The sequence below is a fragment of the Chiloscyllium plagiosum genome, chromosome 37, assembly GCF_004010195.1.
Source record: "Chiloscyllium plagiosum isolate BGI_BamShark_2017 chromosome 37, ASM401019v2, whole genome shotgun sequence".
In the NCBI taxonomy this organism is placed as follows: domain Eukaryota; kingdom Metazoa; phylum Chordata; class Chondrichthyes; order Orectolobiformes; family Hemiscylliidae; genus Chiloscyllium; species Chiloscyllium plagiosum.
In genome coordinates, this window is record NC_057746.1 from 24,857,326 (window position 1) to 24,880,003 (window position 22,678).

General features: G+C 43.7%; 1 protein-coding gene across 8 annotated transcripts in view; it reads right to left on the reverse strand.

Moving 5' to 3' along the window:
• The window catches only part of LOC122541389 (ras/Rap GTPase-activating protein SynGAP-like), a 516,506-nt gene that overhangs the window by 288,474 nt on the left and 205,354 nt on the right, over positions 1–22,678 (reverse strand). For all 8 annotated transcript variants that reach the window (XR_006309588.1, XM_043678121.1, XM_043678120.1 and 5 more), the window contains one exon: positions 4,315–4,409. Coding sequence is in view for 7 of the 8 variants with exons in the window: in XM_043678121.1 (XP_043534056.1) it covers positions 4,315–4,409 (95 nt within the window). In the remaining variant the exon portion in view is untranslated. The remainder of the gene's footprint in view (positions 1–4,314; positions 4,410–22,678) is intronic.

Here is a 22,678-nt window from a genome sequence, read left to right on the forward strand (position 1 = left end):
CAGTGTGAGGGTGCATGAAGATATACGGTTATGTGAGGGAGAGTGAGGGGTTGTGAGAGTATGTTTCAATGTGTTGTGAGAGTGAGTGAAGATGTGAGTGTGAGTGTTGGGATTTCTGTGTGAGATGTGAGTGTGTGTGTGTGTGATGAGCTGTGAGGATAAATATGTGTGTATGTGAGTTAGGGGGTTTTGGTGTGAGTGATGGGGTGTCCACAAAAGTGAATAAGGCATGGTGGCTCAGTGGTTAGCACTGCTGCCTCACAGCACCAGGGTCCCAGGTTCGATTCCAGCCTTGGATGACTGTGTGGAGTTTGCACATTCTCTCTGTGTCTGTGTGGGTTTTCTCCAGGTGCTCTGGTTTCCTCCCACAGTCCAAAGATGTGCAGGTCAGGTGAACTGGCTGTGCTAAGTTGCCCATAGTGTTAGGTGCATTAGTCAGAGGAAAATGGCATTGGGTGGGTTACTCTTTGGAGGGTCGGTGTGGGCTTGTTGGGCCGAAGGGCTTGTTTCCACATTGTAGGGAATCTAATCTAAATATGTGAGAGGAGCTGTGTGTGTTGTGTGAGTGAAGGTGTATGAGTTGAGGGCTTTATGGTGGAAGTGTGAATGATGGGGTGTCTGTGTGAGTGGGTGAGGGCTTTGATAGTTGCAATTAGCCGACAGGTGCAGTGTGAGATGGTGATATTGCCAGGAGTGATCTCCCACTTGGTGTTGCTGGTGTAAACATATTTGACCACAAGTGGGTGCTAAAATGAAAGGCTGGGAACTGGTCTTACCTTGCAGCCAGAGAGAGACATGCAAATGCATGGGAACATCCATTCATATTTTTAAACTAAACTTTGAACATCTAAAGGAGTCTAAAAGCTTGCAGACCTTGGGACCTAGGGAGACAGCACTGCCCTCTTGAAGGGAATGCCTGCAGAACATGTACTGTTTTTGAAGGAGCCTCTGAGACCTACTGTCAGAGGAATGACACAGCCCCCTTACGAGGAAGTAAACAGTTATCCTGTGTTCCATTACCTCTCCATTGGAAGCAATTGCGTTCGAGCGTTTTATGATGGGTGCTCTCTGCATTTTTTGAGTGGCTATCTGAGAGATGATCACAGGAAGCTTTCGATCTCAGGATGTGAATGAGGGGAAATGGACAGAGAGAGAGAGACAGTGGGGAGGCTGTAAAGGAGTGATGGAGTAAGGGAATATTGGTGGAGTAAGGGGAGATTTGCAGAGAGGGACAAACGAAAAAAGAGAGAGAGCAGTTAAGAGATAAAAATGAGAGGCAGTCGGAAGAGAGGAAGTGAGAAGGCAACGATAACATAAGAGGGGAGTGAAAGCGGGAGAGGGAGATGGGGGACTTGAGAGAGTATGGAGAGTGGGAGTGAAAGGAAGAGAAAGGTGGGAGAGAAGAAAGAAATTGAAAGTGAAAGGAGGAGATTAAGAAAGGAGGGTTAAAAAGAGTGGGAGAGCGCGAGGGTTTGGAGCTGAGTACAAGAGGGAGATACAGAGTTTGGGTGAAGGGTTGTACATTGGTGCTGTTTTCTAGCTCCCTGGCTGTGACCGTCTATGTAAAACAGCCATGATTCAGGGGGTAAGTGTATGCAAGGAATGTTGGTTGTGGAAATGTAGGATGACCTTCATACAATAGGAGAGCACAAAGAGGCGTGCAACAGACATCTCATTAGTATGCAAATAACTGCACTCAGCAAACAGTGCCACAGTCTCATATAAGCATACAAATACACTCGCTTGGCTCTGTGTCCTCTCTTCATTGCTACTGATGAGGGAGGGGAAATTAAATATCTGACAACATTGTTAAGAACAGGGTGCAGCAAAAGTGTCATGGTGTATCTGCAAGTGACATGTATCTTGTCTTGCCCCTCTGTCTAATTTAAACCATATCAAAGGGATATGCTACTGCACAGAACCAAACTGTGTTTGTGACTATTTATGTGCAAAGATCTATTTTATGAATAAAATATATTTTTGAAATTAAAAATAAACGGGCTATGTGAGTAATTCAAGGCATCTCAATACTCAGTTGATGCTATATTAAATATGTACTAGAGCTACACCTGGAGGACAGGATGATGCAAGGAGAACTTTACTTGATTTCTAACCTTGTGCTATCCCTGCACACGAAATCTTTAATGGATACAGAGTAGAGGGATCTTTACTCTTGTATTTAACTCCATGCCATCCCTGCCCTGGCAGTGTTTGATGGGATAGTGTAGAGGAAGTGTTATTCTTTAAGCTGTGCTTGGCGTACTCACAATCTAGAGGGAGAATTATCCTGTACCTAACCCAATGCTGTATCAGTTTTAGGGATGTTTGATGCACAGTGAGGATGGAGCTGTAGTCTTTATCTAACCTGTGCTGTGCATGTCCCGAGAATGTTTCATGCGGACAGTTTTGAGGGAGCTTTACTCTGCATTTAAACTAAGGTGTACCTGTCCTGGGAGTGTATGTTGGGGAGAGTATAGAGAGCTTCACTCAGTATCTAACCCATACTGTACCAGCCATGGGAATCTTTAATAGAGATAGCATAGAATAAGTTTTAGTATGTATCTAATTTGTGCTGTACGTGCCCTGGGCGCATTTGATAGGACAGTGAGGAGGCAGATTTACTCTGTATCTAGCCTACTGTGGGAGTGTTTGATGTGTCTGTGCAAAGTAGATTTACTCTGTACTAAATGCATGCAGTACCCTCCCTGCGAGAGCTCTGACAGTGCCAAATTAACCCCCACATGAACAGATTTTACTATTACTACACATTGGCTTAACTATTTTCATGAGGAATACATAAAATAGAGTCACAATTTTAACATTGATACAATTTGATAATTTACCTGATATTGCAGATTGAGGCAACTCAGTCTTGAGTTCTTTCGAAGTAGTTTAGGATACTGTGAAACAAAATCTCAAATCTTCTGAGGATTGGGGAAAAGCACTCCTTCCCTTCTTTCCACACTGATGCATCCCGGGAATCTCCGCCAACACCACATGCTATTCCTTCTGCTGGAGTCCGCTTGACATTAGGAATCAGTCTGAGGACTCAATCGAGGCCTTCTTTCTTTCTCTCTCTCTCTCTCTCTCTTTCTTTTTCTCTCTCTCTTCCCCACCCCTCTCTCTCAGTATATCAATGACAAGAAGCTGGCCAGGTTCTGGTTGAATGCAAGGCTTTAGGTGGTGCTCGTTCCTGCTCGGCAACGATAGAACCCAGTGCTGTTCTCATTTGACAGGAATCAATGGATTTAGAAGACTAAATAAGCTGGAAGCATTAAAAGCAAGCTTCTGACTTGAAATGATGCTGCATATCAGTGGGGCATCAAGGTAATCTACTGATCGCTTTCTTAAAACATTGGATTCCCTGAGCTGAGCCCAATGAAGATTACATGAGCTACAGAAGCATATTTTCAATATATAAATAATTATACACGCACGCGCGCGCATACACACACACACACACACACACACATATAGTGTGACGTTAGTGACAATTGAAACACTTCACTTGTTACCAGGGCAACTTGTCGAAAATCTTTCTGATGTATTCAAAGGCAAGCTGGATGAACATAAGAGAAAGCTACAGCAGACTCTGCTGAGATGATGTAGGGGTGAACGGAGTCTTGTGTGAATTCTGAATTTGGCATGAGCCATTTGGGTCAAATAGCCTGTGTCTGTTGGAGGGGGAGATGGTAGCATCAGTGCTCATGTTACTGGATCACAAAGTTTGGGTTAATGAGTTCAGTTCCGATCCAAGGCAACACTGGTGGGGTTTAAACTTGATTAATTAGACAACTGAATCAAAAAGAGGGTCACAGACCTGGTGACCATAACAACTACAACTGACTGTTGTAAAAATAGATCTCATTCATTGTTGCCCTTAAGGAAAGGAATTCTGCCATTCTTATGCAGTCTGGCCTGCATATGACTCCAAGCTCCACAGAAATGTGGTTGACTCTTAACTACCCTCTGAAATGGCTCAGAAGCCATTCAGCTCAAGCGCAATTGGGAATAGGCAACAAATACTCGCCTTGCCAGCGATGCTGAAATCCCATGAGAGAGTAAAACCGTTCAATGTTTCCAGTGCCCGCTGCCAAACCGCTGATCAAAGATTAATCTTGGCCTTCACTGATCATGAGGAAGCAAAACCACACCCCCTCCCCATAAGCTCCAACCTGCCCTAGTCTAGGCAAGCTTCACCCACAATTGGATGCTTACACATTGTTGTGCAAGTGGTATCCTTGCTGTCCGAGACAAGTCTCTCGCAGTTTATACTGTATGAATTCAGCTTCTGTTTCAAATGACTGCACTTACTGATGGCCGGAAGGGGGCAGAAGCCACTGCATCCATGCTCAGTTGTTTCCCTCCAGGTATGCTCTTCCTTCGTGAAGACCGACCAGGGTGGTACTCTGAAAAACACAAAATGAAAACAAGTTCTTGAGTCTTTGTTTGTTCAGAGGGACAGGCCATGGATTCAAGCTCCACTTCAGGGATTTGAGCAGGAAATTGGAAACATCACCGCACTGTCAAAGGGCATCCTGTTTCAGGTGAGGGAGTGAACTGAGACCCTCATCTGCCATAGATTCATAGGGATGTACAGCACAGAAACAGACCGTTCGTTTCAATTCGGCCATGCAGACCAGATAGCCTAACCTAATCTAGTCCCATTTGCCAGCACTTGCCCCATATCCCTCTAAACCCTTCCTATTCATATACCTATCCAGAACTAGAGGCCATAGGTTTAGGGTGAGAGGGGAAAGATTGAAAAGGGGTAAGTGTTTCACGCAAACGGTAGTGCACGTATGCAATGAGCTGCCAGAGAAAGTTGTGGAGGCTGGTACAATTACACATTGAAAAGGCATCTGATAGGAACATGAATATGAAGGGTTTCTAGGGACATGGGCCAAATGTGGGCGGCATGGTGGCACAGTGGTTAGCACTGCTACCTCACAGTGCCAGAGACCCGGGTTCAATTCCCGCCTCAGGCAACTGACTGTGTGGAGTTTGCACATTCTCCCTGTGTCTGCGTGGGTTTCCTCCCACAGTCCAAAGATGTGCAGGTCAGATGAATTGGCCATGCTAAATTGCCCGTAGTGTTAGGTAAGGGGTAAATGTAGGGGTATAGGTGGGTTGCGCTTCGGCGGGGCGGTGTGGACTTGTTGGGCCGAAGGGCTTGTTTCCACACTGTAAAGTAATCTAATCTAAAAAATCTAATCTAATCTAATCTAATCTAAAAAAATGCTGGCAAATTGGATTAGATTAATTTAGGATATCTGGTTGGCATGGATGAGTTGGGACTGAAGGGTCTGTTTCCATTCTGTACACCTCCGTGACTCTATGATGCTAAGTTCAGTGACCTCACATTAGAGGTCTACGTTAGTAAATGGATCTTCAAATTGCATATTCTACTAAATGTACCTTCATCCAGAAATGAGGATGCTCACTCATAAATAGTTGTGACTCATCAGATACTGAAGAAGTCTTCACACTTGGGCTGAGAAGCAGCAAGTAACATTCATTCCACACAGGTGTGAGGCCAAAAAGGAATCTAACTATCGCCCATAGACATTGAATGTCATCACTATACTTCCTACAATCAACATTCTGGGAATTACCCTTGACCAGAAAATTAACTGAAACAGCCACATAAATACCTGATTACAAGAGCAGGTTAGATGCTGAGATTTCTGCACCAAGAACTAACTTCCTGATTACAAAAGACCGCATACCATTACAAGGTACACATCAGGATGTTCTTCTTCAGTTATCTTACTGAGAGGCACTTCAATGACATCCAATAAACTCAACATTATCCAGGACAAAGCAACCTACTTGACTGACTAACCCATCCACCACCATAAAGGTTCACTCCCTCCACTAATACACAATAGCAGTAGTGTTTACCATCTACAAGATGCACTGCAGCAATTCACCAAGGCTCCTTATATAGTAACTTCCAGAATTAACTGCTGCCACCAAGAAAGGCAAGGTTAGCAGATGAATGGAACACTGCAATCTCAATATCCCCTCTCAGTCATACACTGCTCACCATTGGAATTTTATCACCATTCCTTCAAGGTCATTAGGTCAAACTATTGAAACCCTTGTTCTAAAGGCACTACTCCACATGGGCAGAGCTTAAAAATGTGTTGCTGGAAAAGCGCAGCAGGTCAGGCAGCATCAAAGGAACAGGAGAATCAACATTACGGGCATAAGCCCTCCTTCAGGAACCGATTCTCCTGTTCCTTTGATGCTGCCTGACCTGCTGCGCTTTTCCAGCAACACATTTTTAAGCTCTGATCTCCAGCATCTGCAGTCCTCGCTTTCTCCACATGGGCAGTGATGGTTCAAGCATTTAGCGATGGAAAATAAATGCTGACCCAACTATTGATGCCTATAACCTGTAGTTATTCAAAGAATACTTTGAAAGAAACTACTGCTACATTCACCACACCGCCATCTTATTTCTACCAAAGTTGATGGTCGAAAGTCTGTTTAAAGAGTACACAGTGGGAGGTAGGGGAATCGATGCTGCTGAATGACAAATGCAAAACCTGCGCCCACACCTCCTCCCTCACCTCCATCCAAGGCCCTAAAGGAGCCATCCACATCCATCAAGGTTTTACCTGCACATCCACAATATCATTTATTGTATCCGTTGCTCCCATTACGGTCTCCTCTACATTGGGGAGACTGGACGCCTCCTAGCAGAGCGCTTTAGGGAACATCTCTGGGACACCCGCACCAATCAACCACACCGCCCCATGGCCCTACATTTCAACTCCCCCAGCCACTCTGCCGAGGATATGGAGGTCCTGGGCCTCCTTCACCGCTGCTCCCTCACCACCAGACGCCTGGAGGAAGAATGACTTATCTTCTGCCTCGGAACACTTCAAACCCAGGGCATCAATGTGGGCTTCAACAGTTTCCTCATTTCCCCTTCCCCTACCTCACCCTAGTTCCAAACTTCCAGCTCAGCACTGTCCCCATGACTTGTCCTACCTGCCTATCTTCTTTACCACCTATACACCCCACCCTCCTCCCTGACCTATCACCTTCATCACCTCTCCCACTCACCTATTGTACTCTATGCTACTTTCTTCCCACCCCCACCCACCTCTCATTTATCTCTCCACCCTTCAGGCTCTCTGCCTGTATTCCTGATGAAGGGCTTTTGCCTGAAACGTCGATTTTACTGCTCCTCGGATGCTGCCTGAACTGCTGTGCTTTTCCGGCACCACTAAACCAGAATCTGGTTTCCAGCATCAGCAGTCATTGTTTTTACCTAGATGACATGATTTGACTATTGTTTGTACTTCTGGCACATAACAGGTTCATGCATAATGCCCTTATGAAGATGGCATTCAGTTCATGCTGCACTGGAAATGGGCACTTTAGCAAGAGGAATGGAAAATCAGAACATTGTTTAAATAGAGAGAGAGATTGCGGAAATCTGTGGCACAGAAGATCTAGGTGTGCTGACACATGCATCACAAAATGTTAGCATGCAGATATACGAAGTAAATTGGAAGTTGGTCTTTATTGCAAAGTTCAAAGAAGCTCACTGGGCTGATTCCGAGGATGAAAGGTTTGATTTATGAAGAAAATTTGAGTTGGTTGGGTTTACATCCATTGTAATTTAGAAGAATGAGATGATCTGAATGAAACACTTAAGATTCTAATGGGATTTGACAGGTAGATGCTGAAAGAATGTTTCTTCTTGTGGTAGAGACTCAGGGTCAGTTAGCTCAGTTGGCTGGTTGGTTTGCGCTGCAGAGTGATGCCAACAGCATTGGTTCAGTTCCTGCATTGGCTGAGGTTAGCATGAAGACTCTCACTCTCTCAATCGCTCCCCTCAATTGATATATAGTGGGCCTCAGGTTAAACTCATCACCAGTCATCTCTCTCTAATAAGAAAGCAGCTCTGTGGTCTTGTAACACTATGGTGACTATTTTTTCAAAGAGAAAAGAAATAGGAGATATAATTTGAAAAATAAGGAATCTCCTATTTAATTTGGAGATGAGGAGTAATTTCTTTTGTTAGATGGTTAGTAATCTTTGAAATCCTCTTCTCTAGTGAGCAGATGAACATACAAATATATGAATTAGAAATAAAAATAAGCATTTGGCCCCACAAGCCTGTTCCACAATTCAATAAGATCTTGGCTGGCCTGTTTGTGTTTCAAATACTACATTCCTCCAGCAACCTTTGTTTCCCCTTAAAAATAACCCTGCCTCCACCACCCTCTAAGGTGGAAGGTGTAAAGTTGCACAGTACCCAACAGAAAAAAAAACTCATCTCTGTCCTCAAAGGGCAATTTAAAAAAAAGTGGGCCTCGTCTGGGTCTCAAACAGAAGAGGAAACATTCTTTCTATGTCCACTTGTTAAAAATGTTCAGGATCATCCACACTTCAATCAAGTCACATATCACTCTTCTAAATGTTATCAATCTCTTGCAACGCATATACAATGTTAATTAAATAAGCAGACCCAAACTACACTATTTGAAATGTAGTTTCACCAATGCCCTGTACATCTGAAACATAATACATTTATTTTTTATCTTTATTTTATCTCCTAATAAAGGATAGCATTCAATTACTTGCTGTACCTGCACACTAACTTCTTGTGACTCATGCACCTCAGAATTCTAACATTGTTGTCCTGCTTAATTAATACACTGCTTTATCATTCTTCCTGGCAAAGTGAACAACTTCGCATTTTCTCACACTATATTCCATCTGCCAAATTTTAGTCCACTTACTCAATCTATCTATATCCATCCACAACTTTGTTATGCCTTCTTCACAACATAATTTCCTACCTGTTTCTGAAACATCTGAAAATTAAGGGTGAACATTCAAGGCTGAGTCAGATGGATATTTTGATAGGCAAGGGAGTCAAGGATTATGGGGGTTGGAGGCAAGCAGGATAATGGAGTTAAAGCGACAATCAGGTCAATCATGACCTTATGGAATGGAAGAGTAGGGTTAATTGGCTTACTCCTAGTTCTTTCAATCCTATGATCTTTGTAGCAATATATCATTTTTCTACTAAATTGACAACTATGGCACCATAAATAGCATGCAACAGTGTCAGATTTTTTAGGCATTGGTCTGAATTTACTGTGAGCCTTGGCACGCTGCATTCTGGCAAATTTACCACAGGAGGCCGCCGATCTGTCTTCCTTCAGGCTGCATTGAGGTTGGCAGATGGGTTCCGAATGCTTCCAACCCCGTCAGAGAGCCAACTGTTCAGAGGCCAAAGCAGCACCATTGGAAGAGCTGGGTGCTGCTGGGATAGGCAAGAAACCTTGAGCTTATAACTTGTAAATTTGAAAAAAAAACCAAGAAAACTTCAAGGGATCAAGGTTAGGGGGGAATCTCTTTGTTCGAGGCTGTTTTCATTGCTCATGGCCCTGAATTTGTGCCATTGAGTTCTCTGCCTTGGTGGGCACCTACAAGAGGCTACCTGCATGAAGCTGGTGGTGCCACTCTGCCTTTGCGTTCATTATGTGTTCAAGAGTTGTAGGCATGCTGATCATTCAAACTGTGATCTGTATCCCCATAGCAGAGTCCACATGCTGTGAATACATTTATTTATTGCTTATCTCTAAATGCCTTCAAGAAGGCGGTGGTGAACTACCTACTTGAACCACTGTAGTCCATGTGGTGTATGGACATCCACAGCACAGTTAGGAAGAGGGGTTCAGGATTATGACACTGAAAGAACAGTGGCATCTTGCAAGTCAGGAACAGTGAGTGGCTTGGAGGGAATCAGGTGCTGCTGTTCCCATATATATATGTTGCCCTTATTCTTTTACGTTGCAGGATTGGAAGATGCTATCTAAGGAGCCTTGGTGAGTTAGTACAACTTGTAGATGGTGAAAGCTGTTGCTCCTATGCAGTGCTGAAGGGAGTGGAGTTGTAGGTGGTACCATTAAAACCCTTTCAGGGCAGTAGAATTCAACTGGGAAACTATCATTAAGTGCATCCCTACTATCTTAATGGGCATAATTCTGCCCACTGTTTCAGAAAAATGCCCAAAGTATGGTCAAGAAGAATATTTACCTAATGACTTAATGGAAACATCGGTCCTAGGGTGTCAACCATTTCCAACCTATAGCAGTTAATTAGATGACGGGACTGGGTGTAATTTAGCTGATCTTTGCAGTGATAGCAAGCTCAGTGGAAATGTAAGCTGTGAAGAGGACAAAATGTTAAGGGTTTAAATGGAGAGGGATTTTTGTAAGTGTGTACGAAAAAATTTTCTTATTCAGTTTTGCATATACCTACTAGAGAAGGTGCAAAACTTGATCTAGTCTTGGGAACTAAAGCAGGGTAAGTGACTGAGGTGTTAGTGGAGGAGTACTTTGGGGCCAGCGACCATAATTCTATTTGTTTTAAAATACTGATGGAAAAGGATAGACAGGATCTAAAAGTTAGAAGTTCTAAATTGGAGGAAGGTCAATTTTGACAGTATTAGGCAAGAACTTTGAAAAGTTGATTGAGGGCAGATATTCGCAGGTAAAGGAATGGCTGGGAAATGGGAAGCCTTCAAAAATGAGATAACGAGAGTTCAGAGACATCATATTCCTCTTAGGGTGAAAGGCAAGGCTGGCAGGTGTAGGGAATCTTGGATGACTAGAGAAATTGAGGTTTTGGTTAAGAAAAAGAAGGAAGCATATGTCAGATATAGACAGGATAGATCGAGTGAATCCTTAGAAGTATGTAAAGACAGTAGAAATATACTTAAAGGGGAAATCAGAGGGCGAAAAGGGGACATGAGAAGCTTTGACAAATAGGATTAAGGAGAATCCAAAGGGATTTTATAAATACATTAAGGACAAAAGGGTAACCAGGGAGAGAATAGGGCCCTTATAAGATGAGCAAGGCAGCCTATGTGTGGAACCGCAGGAGATGGGGTAGATACTAAATGATTTTTTTGCATCAGTATTTACTATGGAGAAGGAAATGGAAGATACAAATTATGGGGAAATAGATGAGGTGACATCTTGAAAAATGTCAATATTACAGAGGAGGAGGTGCTGCATGTTTTAAAAATTATGAAGATGGATAAATTCCCAGGACCTGATGAAGGAGCAGCACTCTGCAAGCTTGTACTTCTAAATAAACCAGTTGGACTATAACCTGGTGTTGTGTGATTTTTAACTGTGTGAACTTCAGTAAAACCTTCAACAAGGTTCCTCAGGGCTGACTGATTAGCAAGGTTAGATCACATGGAATACAGGGAGAACTAGCCATTTGGATACCGAACTGGCTCAAAGGTTGAAGGCAGAGGGTGATGGTGGAGGGTTGCTTTTCAGACTGGAGGCCTGTGACCAGTGGAGTGCCACAAGAATCGGTGCTGGGTCCATTGCTTTTTGTCATTTATATAAATGATTTGGATGTGAAAATAGGAGGAATAGTTATTAAGTTTGTAGATGACACCAAAATTGGAGGTGTAGTGGACAGTGAAGAAGGTTACCTCAGAGAACAGTAGGATCTTGATCAGATGGGCCAAGGAGTGGCAGTTGAATTTAGATAAATGTGAGGTGCTGCAGTTTGGAAAGGTAGATCAGGGCAGGACTAACCCTTAATAGTTAGGTCCTGGGGAATTTTGCTGAACAAAGAGACCTTGGAGTGCAGATTCATAGTTCCTTGAAAGTCGAGTCTCAGGTAGATAGGATAGTGAGGAAGGCATTCAGTATGCTTTCCTTTAATGGTCAGAGCACTGACTATAGGAATTGGGAGGCTATGTTGCTGCTATACAGGACATTGATTTGGCCACATTTAGAATATTGTGTGCAATTCTGGTCTCACTGCAATAGGAAGGATGTTGTGAAACTTGAAATGGTTCAGAAAAGATTGATAAGAATGTTGCCAGGTTTGGAGGATTTGTGCTATATGGAAAGGTTGAATAGGCTGGGACTGTTTTCCCTGAAGCATCAGAGGCTGAAGGGTGACATTACAGAGGTTTATAAGATCATGAGAGGCATAGATAGGGTAAATAAACAATGTCTTTTTCCTGGGGTGGGGGAGTCCAGAACTAGAGGGCATAGGTTTAGGGTGAGAGGGGAAAGATTAAAAAGGGACCTAAGAAGTGACGTTTTCTTGCAAAGGGAGGTGTGTGTATGGAATGAGTTGCCAGAGGAAGTGGTGGAGGCTGGTACAATTGCAACATTTAAAAGGCATCTGGATGGGTGGATGAATAAGAAGGATTTAGAGGGATTTGGGCCAAGTGCTGGCAAATGAGACTAGATTAATTTAGGATATCTGGTAGGCATGGACAAGCTGGACTGAAGGGTCTATTTCCATGCTGTACATCTCTATGACTCTAAAACAGTTGAATAGGAATATAGGTGGGTTAATGGCACAAGGCACAAATGGGTGATGATAAGGGCAAGAAACAAAAGATGGTTCTAGAAAAGGCATAGATGCAAGTAGCAGAATCATTCCTGATCACTGTCATCATAAAACACTGAACTAATATATGAGGGTCACATGGTAGCTCAGTGGTTAGCATTGCTGCCTCCCAGTGCCAGGGACCTGGATTCGATTGCAGCTTTGGGCGACTGTTTGTGTGGATTTTGCACATTCTCCCCATGGGTTTCCGCCGAGTGCTCCGGTTTCGTTCCACAGTCCAAAGATTTACAGGTTAGGTGGTTTAGCCATGCAAAATTGCCCATGGTGTCCAGGGATGTGTTGTCTTGGTCTGGGTGGGATGCTGTTCAGAGGATTGGTGTGGCCTTGATAGGCCAAATGGCCTGCTTCCACTCTGTAGGGATTCTACGATTGATTCGAAATTGTTCAATTCAATGCTAAGTCTGGAAAGTTGTAAATTACCGAACCTGTTCCTTGACCTCCAGGATACCCTAGTCCATTTATTGACCACTAACACCAACCCCCTTCCAAGTGCACCATCCAATGTAATAGCAGAAGTTCCCTTCACCTCGTCCCTCCTCACCGTCCAAGGGCCTAAACAGTCTGTCCAGATGAAGCAGCATTTCACCTGTACCTTCTCCAGTCTTGTATAATGTATTCGCTGCACCCAGTGTGGCCTACTCTACATTAGAGAAACCAAGTGCAGTGTGGGTGAGTGATTTGCAGAACACCTCTGGTCTGTGTTCAAGCATGACCTCGATCTTTTCGTAGCCAGTCATTTTAACATAACGTCCTGCTCACATGCCCACTTGTCTGTCTTCAGCATGCTGCAGTGCTCCAGTGAATCAGAGCGCAAACTAGAGGAACAATATCCCATCTTCAGACTAAGCAATTTACAGCCTTCTGGACTCAATATTGAATTCAACACCATCAAATTGTGAACTAACTCCCATACCTTTCCTTTCTTTTACCTTGAAAAATGTGTTGCTGGAAAAGTGCAGCAGGTCAGGCAGCATTCAAGGAGCAGCAGAAGCGACATTCCTGAAGAAGGGCTTATGCCCAAAACGTCGATTCTCCTGCTCCTTGGATGCTGCCTGACCTGCTGCGCTTTTCCAGCAACACATTTTTCAGCTCTGATCTCCTGCATCTGCAGTCCTCACTTTCTCCTACTTTCTTTTAGCTTTACTTTTTATATTTTCTGTCACATTGTCATCTCTCCCCTCCCCCCGTTCCAGTGGGACTGTCTGTTCTTTCCAGTCTGGCAGTTAGACACACCATTTTTCTGCCATTGTCACATTCCAATCACTTAACTATCAACATCTTTTCTCCCCTGGCACTCTGCAGCCCACCACCACCCCAATCCCCCCACCAATAATAGCATAAATGCTGCCCCCTCCACACTTCAACTCTGATGATGAGTCATCTAGACTCAAAACGTTAGCTTGCTCTCTCTCCATGGATACTGCCTGACCTGCTGTGATCTCTAGCATTTGTTGTTTTCAGATCAGATTCTAGCGTCTGCAGTAATTTGAACTCGCTTGTGCTACCTGCAACATTGATTTGATTAACAGGTCACTGCCCCTCAATTTTTAACTTATAGAACATGTTCAACATACCTATTTTATTTATACCCAAGAGTATTATTAAATTTTAATGTGAATCTTGATTGCTTGTGTTCTTTTTTGCACTCTGAACTTTGCTTATACATCCTTTCTCTTACCTCACATTTGTTACCAGTTTTACTATGATCACTTCCATCTCATCTGCTTCCATGAATTCAAGTTATTTCCATAGCTCGAATTATCCTTTTCTATTAACATGTTTAAGTGTAGCTCACATCAGCAGGACAGTTCTTTCCCATGCCCTTACTGGTGCCAGTCTTTCAGGAAACTGTTACCCACAGGAATCTTTCACAAATGCACCTATATCCCTAATCTGTTTATCATTTAGCATAGGGTTTTGAAAATAAACCTGAGATCATCACCCACCTTTTCCAGTTATTTCTTAACATTCCTTACTTATCCTTGCACCATATATGTAACATAACTTTTGAGAATATAGAATATGATTGAAGATACTATTATGTATCTAACCCTGTGCTGCCCCTGTCCTGGAAGTGTTTGATGGGATAGTGAGTTAGAGCTTGACTCAGTACTAACCCCATGCAGTACCTGGTGTCAGATAATGGAATATGTAAATGATAATTATGTAACTGATGATGTTACTTTGACAACGGCAGAGTAGATGGCAAGAGATCAGACTAGAAAGAAGCATGTAAAGAGAGAAATACTACATTCAAAAATAAAAATTAATATTCAGTAACCTGCAATGTATAGTTATAAATAATGTTACAAATATGGGGCAGATATACTCTATTAAATTGAATACTGCATAAAATGGTCCAAAATTCCAGTAACGTTGGAGAACAATTCCATATTCAGTAGTTTTCAATAAACTGCAATATATGATTGTAAATAAAGGGTGTTATAGTATTGAAAGAAAAGAAGAGTCTTATTCTCAGAATGTACGTGTGGTCAACCACAGTCCAGAGATACTAAGGAGAAAACCTAACAATGTTACTCGCTCTATTAGCCTAAGACATAAAAGCAAATGGGAGAGGATGGGGGAACTGTGTAGCCTGTGCTGAACCTGCCCTGAGATAGTTGGATCGCACAGTGCAGAGAAAGCTTGACACTTTTTTCAACCTGTACTCTGCTTGAGAGTATTTGGTGGGACAGTGTAGACAGAGCCTTATACTATAACTAAGACAGCGCTGTGTTTGACCTGAGAGTGTTTGATAGGACAATGTAGGTGGAGCTTTACTCTGTTTCTAACTTGTGCTGTACATGCCCTGGGAGTGTTTGTTGGGGACAACATTGAAGGTAATATAATAATTTGCAATATGATCTTCCTTGCAAAAATAAAAATCATGAAATATTACATTCTTGAAAGAAATAAAATAAGTAAGAAACTCACTTCTGAAGCTTCAGTCAGGTTCTTACCGTCAATCTGAAGAATGGAATGTGATAAATAGTGATAAGCTGAGATGGTTCTTTAGAGATTCAGCTGGAAAAGGATGTGAATGAACCAGTCTACTATTTATAGAGTGTGAGGGGGAGTTAATAGGAGAGAGAGGGAGGGAGAGAGACGTGAGGACGTGACAAAGTACATGGATACATGGTAATGGAGAGAAAGAAACATTGAGCAAGATGAAAAGGAGATATAGAGATACTAATACAGAAATGGAGAGGGGAAGTTGAGAGAAAAAGATGGGGAAGCAGATAGAAGTGTACAGACTGAATTTGTGATCAATGTCCTTGAATTGATTATCAGAGTAAACGGATGTCGCTGACAAGAGAATGTTTGTTGGGACAAGTTAAATATTCATTACTGGCTGTTCCTAGGAAGATGTACTTCAAATTTGCATGATTCAATTTATAGGTGCAATATTGTCGGAGGAGGATGAGGAGGAGGAAGAGGAGCAACCAATAACTAGATTGTTGCATGGCAACAGCGTTCCCATGATACAGAGTTCAGGACTGAACCTCGCTCATCTGCTGCTCAGTAACATAGGAAAACCAGTGACAGAAAATGTAGTGGGTTTGACTGGCTTTCCATGATGAAGGAACTATTTTGTCCATAGACTTGAGCACAAAAATCCATGTTGCCATTCCAAGGGAAGGAGGGAAGGACTGCTGGATTGGCAGACAGTCAGGACTAAGGAAGTGCTGTACAGTACCATGTACCATCAGTACTGAGGAAGTAATGCACTGTCAGAAAATCAGGACTGAGGGAGTGCTGCATGGTCAGAGGGTCAGAACTGAAGGAGTGCTGCAATATTAGAGGGTTAGAACTGAGAGAGTGCTGCATGGTCAGAGGGTCAGAACTGAAGGAGTGCTGCACTATTAGAGGGTTAGAACTGAGAGAGTGCTGCATGGTCAGAGGGTCAGAACTGAGGGAGTGCTGCACTATTAGAGGGTTAGAACTGAGGGAGTGCTGCATTGTTAGAGGGTTAGAACTGAGAGAGTGCTGCACTATTAGAGGGTTAGAACTGAGAGAGTGCTGCATGGTCAGAGGGTCAGAACTGAAGGAGTGCTGCACTATTAGAGGGTTAGAACTGAGGGAGTGCTGCATTGTTAGAGGGTTAGAACTGAGAGAGTGATGCATTGTTAGAGGGTTAGAACTGAGGGAGTGTTGAACTGTTGGAAGATCAGTACTAAGGGAGTGCTGCAAACAGGCAGTACTAAGATGTACCAAGATATGGCTGATTGAACGCTTCAATGCCTTTTACCTACTCTATCTCCATAATCATGTATGCTGTTGGTAGTTAGAAATCTATCAATCTCTACCTTAACCATATTCAAAGAATGAGATTCTCCAAACCTCTATAGGAGAACATTTCAGAAGTTCACAACTCTCTGAGTACTATAATTATTCTCTGCATCTTGGACCAAAGTGGTATCCTCCATATATTTTTCTGAGCCCCTGGTTTTAACTCAAGTCGGGGGGAGGGTTATCCTTTATCCCTTATCTATTCCTTTAAGTATTTTGTAGGTTTCAATGAGATGAAATCTCATTGGTTGAAACTATAGAGAATTCAGGCCCAGTTTGCCCAATCTTTCTTTATAGGACAGTCCTGCCATCCCTTCATTCCTGATTTGGAGATGCCGGTGTTGGACTGAGGTGTACAAAGTTAAAAATCACACAACACCTGGTTATAGTCCAACAGGTTTAATTAGAAGCACTAGCTTTTGGAGCGACGCTCCTTCATCAGGTGATAGTCACCTGATGAAGGAGCGTCACTCTAAAAGCTAGTGTGCTTCCAATTAAACCTGTTGGACTATAACCTGGTGTTGTGTGATTTTTTAATTTTGCTCATTCCTGATGAAAGGCTTATGTCCGAAACATCAATTCTCCTGCTCCTCGAATGCTACTGACCTGCTGTACTTTTCCAGCACACACACTCTCAACTCTGATCTCCAGCATCTACAGTCCTCACTTTCTCCTAGTTGACCCCTGGAAGTCTAGAAACTTTCATTGAACTCTCTCTATGCCAATAATATATTTCCTGAGATGAGGAAACCAAAGCTGCACATAGTACTCCAGGTTTGGACTAACAATTCCCTCAGTCCTGACCCTCTGACAATGCAACTATCCTCAATCCTGGCTTTCTGACACTGCAGCACTCCCTCAGCACTTCTTCCCTGACAGTGTAGTACTCCTTCACTACTGATGCTGCATGGGTACTGAACCAAGACTACACTACTCCTGGCATTCAAAAAAATACTGAAAATAATTTAGGATTGCAGCGGTGTTTTTTGTGTGTACTGGAACCTACATATGTAAACACAAAAGGCTCTCATATGTAGACATTCCATGTATATGCTCTATGGCTGTTTTAGTGCTACCCAGAGTTGACAATCTCAGTCTGTTAGTATCCAAGGCTAATTTTTGTGTTCATTGACTCTATGTTTATTTGAACATGGATCTCTATAATACTTTTAAGCCAGTTGGGTTTATCACTGATTATGCCATTCAAGTCTGAAAGTTTTGGGGTTAATCTCCACCGCATCTCCTCCAATTCCTGCACCTCCACCCTTGTACCCCGCCCCTCCAATCGCCACCAGGACAGAACCCCACTGGTCCTCACCTTTCACCCCACCAACCTCCATATACATCGTATCATTCTTCGTCATTTCCACCACCTCCAAACAGACCCCACCACCAGGGATATATTTCCCTCCCCACCCCTATCAGCATTCCGGAGAGACCACTCCCTCCGCGACTCCCTCGTCAGGTCCACACCCCCCACCAACCCAACCTCCACTCCCGGCACCTTCCCCTGCAACCGCAAGAAATGCAAAACGTGCACCCACACCTCCCCCCTCACTTCCCTCCAAGGCCCAAGGGATCCTTCTATATCCGTCACAAATTCACCTGCACCTCCACACACATCATTTACTGTATCCGCTGCACCCGATGTGGTCTCCTCTACATTGGGGAGACAGGCCGCCTATTTGCGGAATGTTTCAGGGAACACCTCTGGGACACCCGCACCAACCAACCCAACCGCCCCGTGGCTGAACACTTTAACTCCCCCTCCTACTCCGCCAAGGACATGCAGGTCCTTGGCATCCTCCATCGTCAGACCCTGGCCACAAGACACCTGGAGGAAGAGCGCCTCATCTTCCGCCTAGGAACCCTCCAACCACACGGGATGAATGTAGATTTCTCCAGCTTCCTAATTTCCCCTCCCCTCCACCTTATCTCAGTCCCAACCCCCGGATTCAGCACCGCCCTCTTGACCTGCAATCTTCTTCCCGACCTCTCTGCCCCCACCCCCTCTCTGGCCTATCATCCTCACCCTCACCTCCTTCCACCTATTGTATTCCCAGCGCCCCTCCCTAAAATTCCCTACCTTTTATCTCAGCCCGCTTGGCACATCAGCCTCATTTCTGAAGAAGGGCTTATGCCCGAAACATCGATTCTCCTGCTCCTCGGATGCTGCCTGGCCTGCTGTGTTTTTCCAGCATCACATTTTTCAGCATGTGGTCCAGGTCAATGCTCCCAAAGTAATACTGTTAGAGCTCTGCTTTGTCAGAGAATGCTGTCTTTTGAGTAAGATGTCAAACTTTATTTCTGTCTATTTGTTCAGAAAGAGACACGATTTGAAGAGGAGCTGAAGCCTTTGCTGAACATTAATCCCTCAACCTGCATGACCTCATGCGATCCACTTGTCTCAGTGTTGTTTGAGAGAGCTTGCTGAGTACTAACTGGCTGAAGCATTTCATCGGTGACTACAGCATCCACAATACTTCGCCTTCATACTTTGCAAAACAAATTGGCAATGTAGTGCCTTGTCGTGTCATGAAGCTGTGGAGGGTACTGTATAAATACACATTTTCTCAACCTAATTTTAGCTGCTCTCTTCACTGGGCTTCTCACTACTACTATTTTGATGACTGCCGTTCTGGCGAGCCTACTGTAGTTCCTGATGTCTATCATGCCCTTGCTCTCTTTGTTCCTCACCCTGAACTTATCCTGCACACTCACCCCCACTTTCCTGCACTAACTGTCTGGTGTGGATTCAACACACCTAACCCACAGTCATCCCACCTGGTGCTTGTTTCATCTGGCCTGTATTTATTTTGCCTGTCCCACTCTATTGTGCCTGTCTCAAACTCTTTCCAGCTATCCCTTGCACTTTCTCCAGCTGTCTCCTGCACGGAGACCATCTGTCCCACACTGATTCAGCTGGGCCTACCACTCAATCTGCTTCTCATATACTCAATCTTCTGTCCCATACTCATTCTGTACTCACTTTACGTGTTTCACCTACTTTGTCTGGTTCATCTTCGCTCCATTATCCCACAGTTACCTTGAACATAACCCACTAGTTCCATACTTGCCATACTTCACACTGCCTGTCCCACACTCAGCCATTTGTCCCACACTCACTCAGCACTTAGTCCATTTGAACCATACCCAATTCGTCAGTTCCTAACTCACTCTGCCTGTCCCGACTCACTTCACTGTACCACACTCACCTCGTACCGTATCCATCTGACCGACACTTTTTTGCACGTTTTACATTCATTCTACCTGTCTTACACGTACTCCACTGTGCGTTCACTCTCTGTCCCATTCTCACCCTAATTATTCCTTGCATTCACTGAGCATGTTCCCTCACACTCCATTGCATTTGCCCTGCCTGCCAATACAAGTAAATGTTGTACATAAATGCAGGTTTCTGCATCAATGCACATATTAAATAAATACAAGTTGCAGATAAGCACATTTTATGTCTACAAGTGGTACACAAATATAAGTATCTAAATCTATGTTAGCAAACTAAAATTTCTATGTTAAAAAATAGAAGACTAAGGAACAGTTCAGTATGGGAGGTCATTCTTCAGCCCTTTGGGATGAACAAACCAGTTAGTCCCATTCTCCTGCTCATTTCCCGACAATTTATTTTCTTTAGTTTTATTGTTTTCTGTTTATTTCGTTCCCTTTTTAAGGCTACTGGTAGATGTGCACATGATGAGGCATTGCACTGAAAATCTCAAGTATTCATTGCTTAAAAGTTTCTCCCCCTCATCACTGGTAATTCTGCCAGTTAAACTGTGTCTCCGTTTATGGGAACAACTTCCCTTCATTTTCTCAATTAAACCCTTTCATGCTATTAACGCCTCAGTCAAGTGTCTTCCCCCGTCTTTGCTCCAAGGATGAAAATACAAGCATGTCTTGTCTACACAAATGTGTGTAATCCCTCAAAACAGGAACCATCTGAGTACACTCCTTATGTACCCTCTCCAGATGCTTTGCATCCTTTAAAAAGCTTGGTATCCAGAATTATGAAATATAAGCGGGAATACGCCATTTGTCCCTTGAGCCTGCTATGTTGCTCACCTACATCATAGCTGATCTTCTACTTACATAGAATACATAGAAAAATACAGCGCAGTACAGGCCCTTTGGCCCTCGATGTTGCGCCGATCCAAGCCCACCTAACCTACACTAGCCCACTATCCTCCATTTTCCCCACACCATCCCCATATGCCATTACGTGGTAAATATCTAGAAACCTATAGACATCTGACTTCAGCATACGTAATGACCGATCCTTCATAGCCCTCTGGGTGGAGAATTCAAAAGATTTGTCACGCTCCGAGTGAAAAATTTCCCTCTCATCTCTGTCCTAAATGGGGACTTAGTCTGAAACAGTGCCTCCTGGTTCTAGACTCCAGTAGCCAAGGGTGAGCTCCATCTGCATTTACCCTGTTGATCCCTGTAAGACATTTGTATGCTTCATTGAGATAATCAGATTTGAACATAGTTTCCCAGCGGAGAGTTGGAAGAATTAGCAGACTGATTGTTAGTTCACTTGAAGCAAAAGTTCCTTCCACAGTGTCTACAATCCAGAAGTATACCTGTTTAATGGCATATAATCAGTGACAAGGGCTTTAAGGAGATGTCGGTACCACTGACACTTTGTACATTTCGAATGATAATGCTTATCAACACAGAATTAGAGAAGGGCACAGGCAAGATTCTTATTATAGCACCTCATGTCGAGATGTAAGTCTTGTCACGAACCATCAGGCAGCATGTGTACATCCTCCTCAGTTCCTGCCAGAGCTGTTCCTCAATGCCAACGCCTCCACTCAAATTTTGAGTAGCAGATTGTATGTGTCTTGAGGTGACGTGAACTAACATAATGTGGGGACAGTCCTCTCCTTGCTTAATTACCACCCACCTCCCTCCAGGAGAGGCTTTTTTGCTTCTGACCATCTCAGCATTAACCTGCAACTTTTACACATTCAATCTTGTTGCATTATGATTTTCTGTGCTTCCCATATTTGCAGGTATCAACCATGACTCAATCTGCACTGAGCGTGCCTGCAATGTGTCCTTCAGTCAGCTGGAATAGAACGAGGCCATTTAGCCTGTTACTTGTGCAAGATCATTTAACCAAGTCCTCACTTTTCCCATAATATTTCAGCTCCATTTTATTTCATTTCTTCAGACATTGATCCAATTCTCTCTTGTGGCTACACGGTCCCCATTAGCCTAGTTTTGGAATCTCACATTTGAATTGAATTCAAGTTTCACAATTTGCCATGGTTGGATTCAAACTGTGTCCCCAGAACGTTAATCTTGAAATACCAGTCCAGTGACATTACACAACACAACACAATTGCATCCCCTAAAGTACTGCTGCTTTCAAACTGAAAGATCGAGGCTTCAGTTTGGTAGCCAATCCAAATCGTCATCCGTGGACAGTAATCCTGTTCCCTGGTCAGTAATTGAACCCTCCATGGAAAAATCACAGTGGCTGACTCTTTCCCACAAGGTAAAAACAATGACTGCAGATGCTGGAAACCAGATTCTGGATCAGTGGTGCTGGAAGAGCACAGCAATTCAGGCAGCATCCGACGAGCAGCAAAATGGACATTTCGGGCAAAAGCCCTTCATCAGGAATAAAGGCAGAGAGCCTGAAGCGTGGAGAGATAAGCTAGGGGAGAGTGGGAGAGAGTAGCATAGAGTACAATGGGTGAGTGAGGGAGGAGAGGGTGGAGTGGATAGGTGGAAAAGGAGATAGGCAGGTAGGACAAGTCCGGACAGGTCAAGGGGACAGTGTGGAGCTGGAAGTTTGAAACTAGGATGAGGTGGGGGAAGGGGAAATGAGGAAGCTGTTGAAGTCCACATTGATGCCCTGGGGTTGAAGTGTCCCAAGGCAGAAAATGAGGTGTTCTTCCTCCAGGCGTCTGGTGGTGAGGGAGCGGAGGTG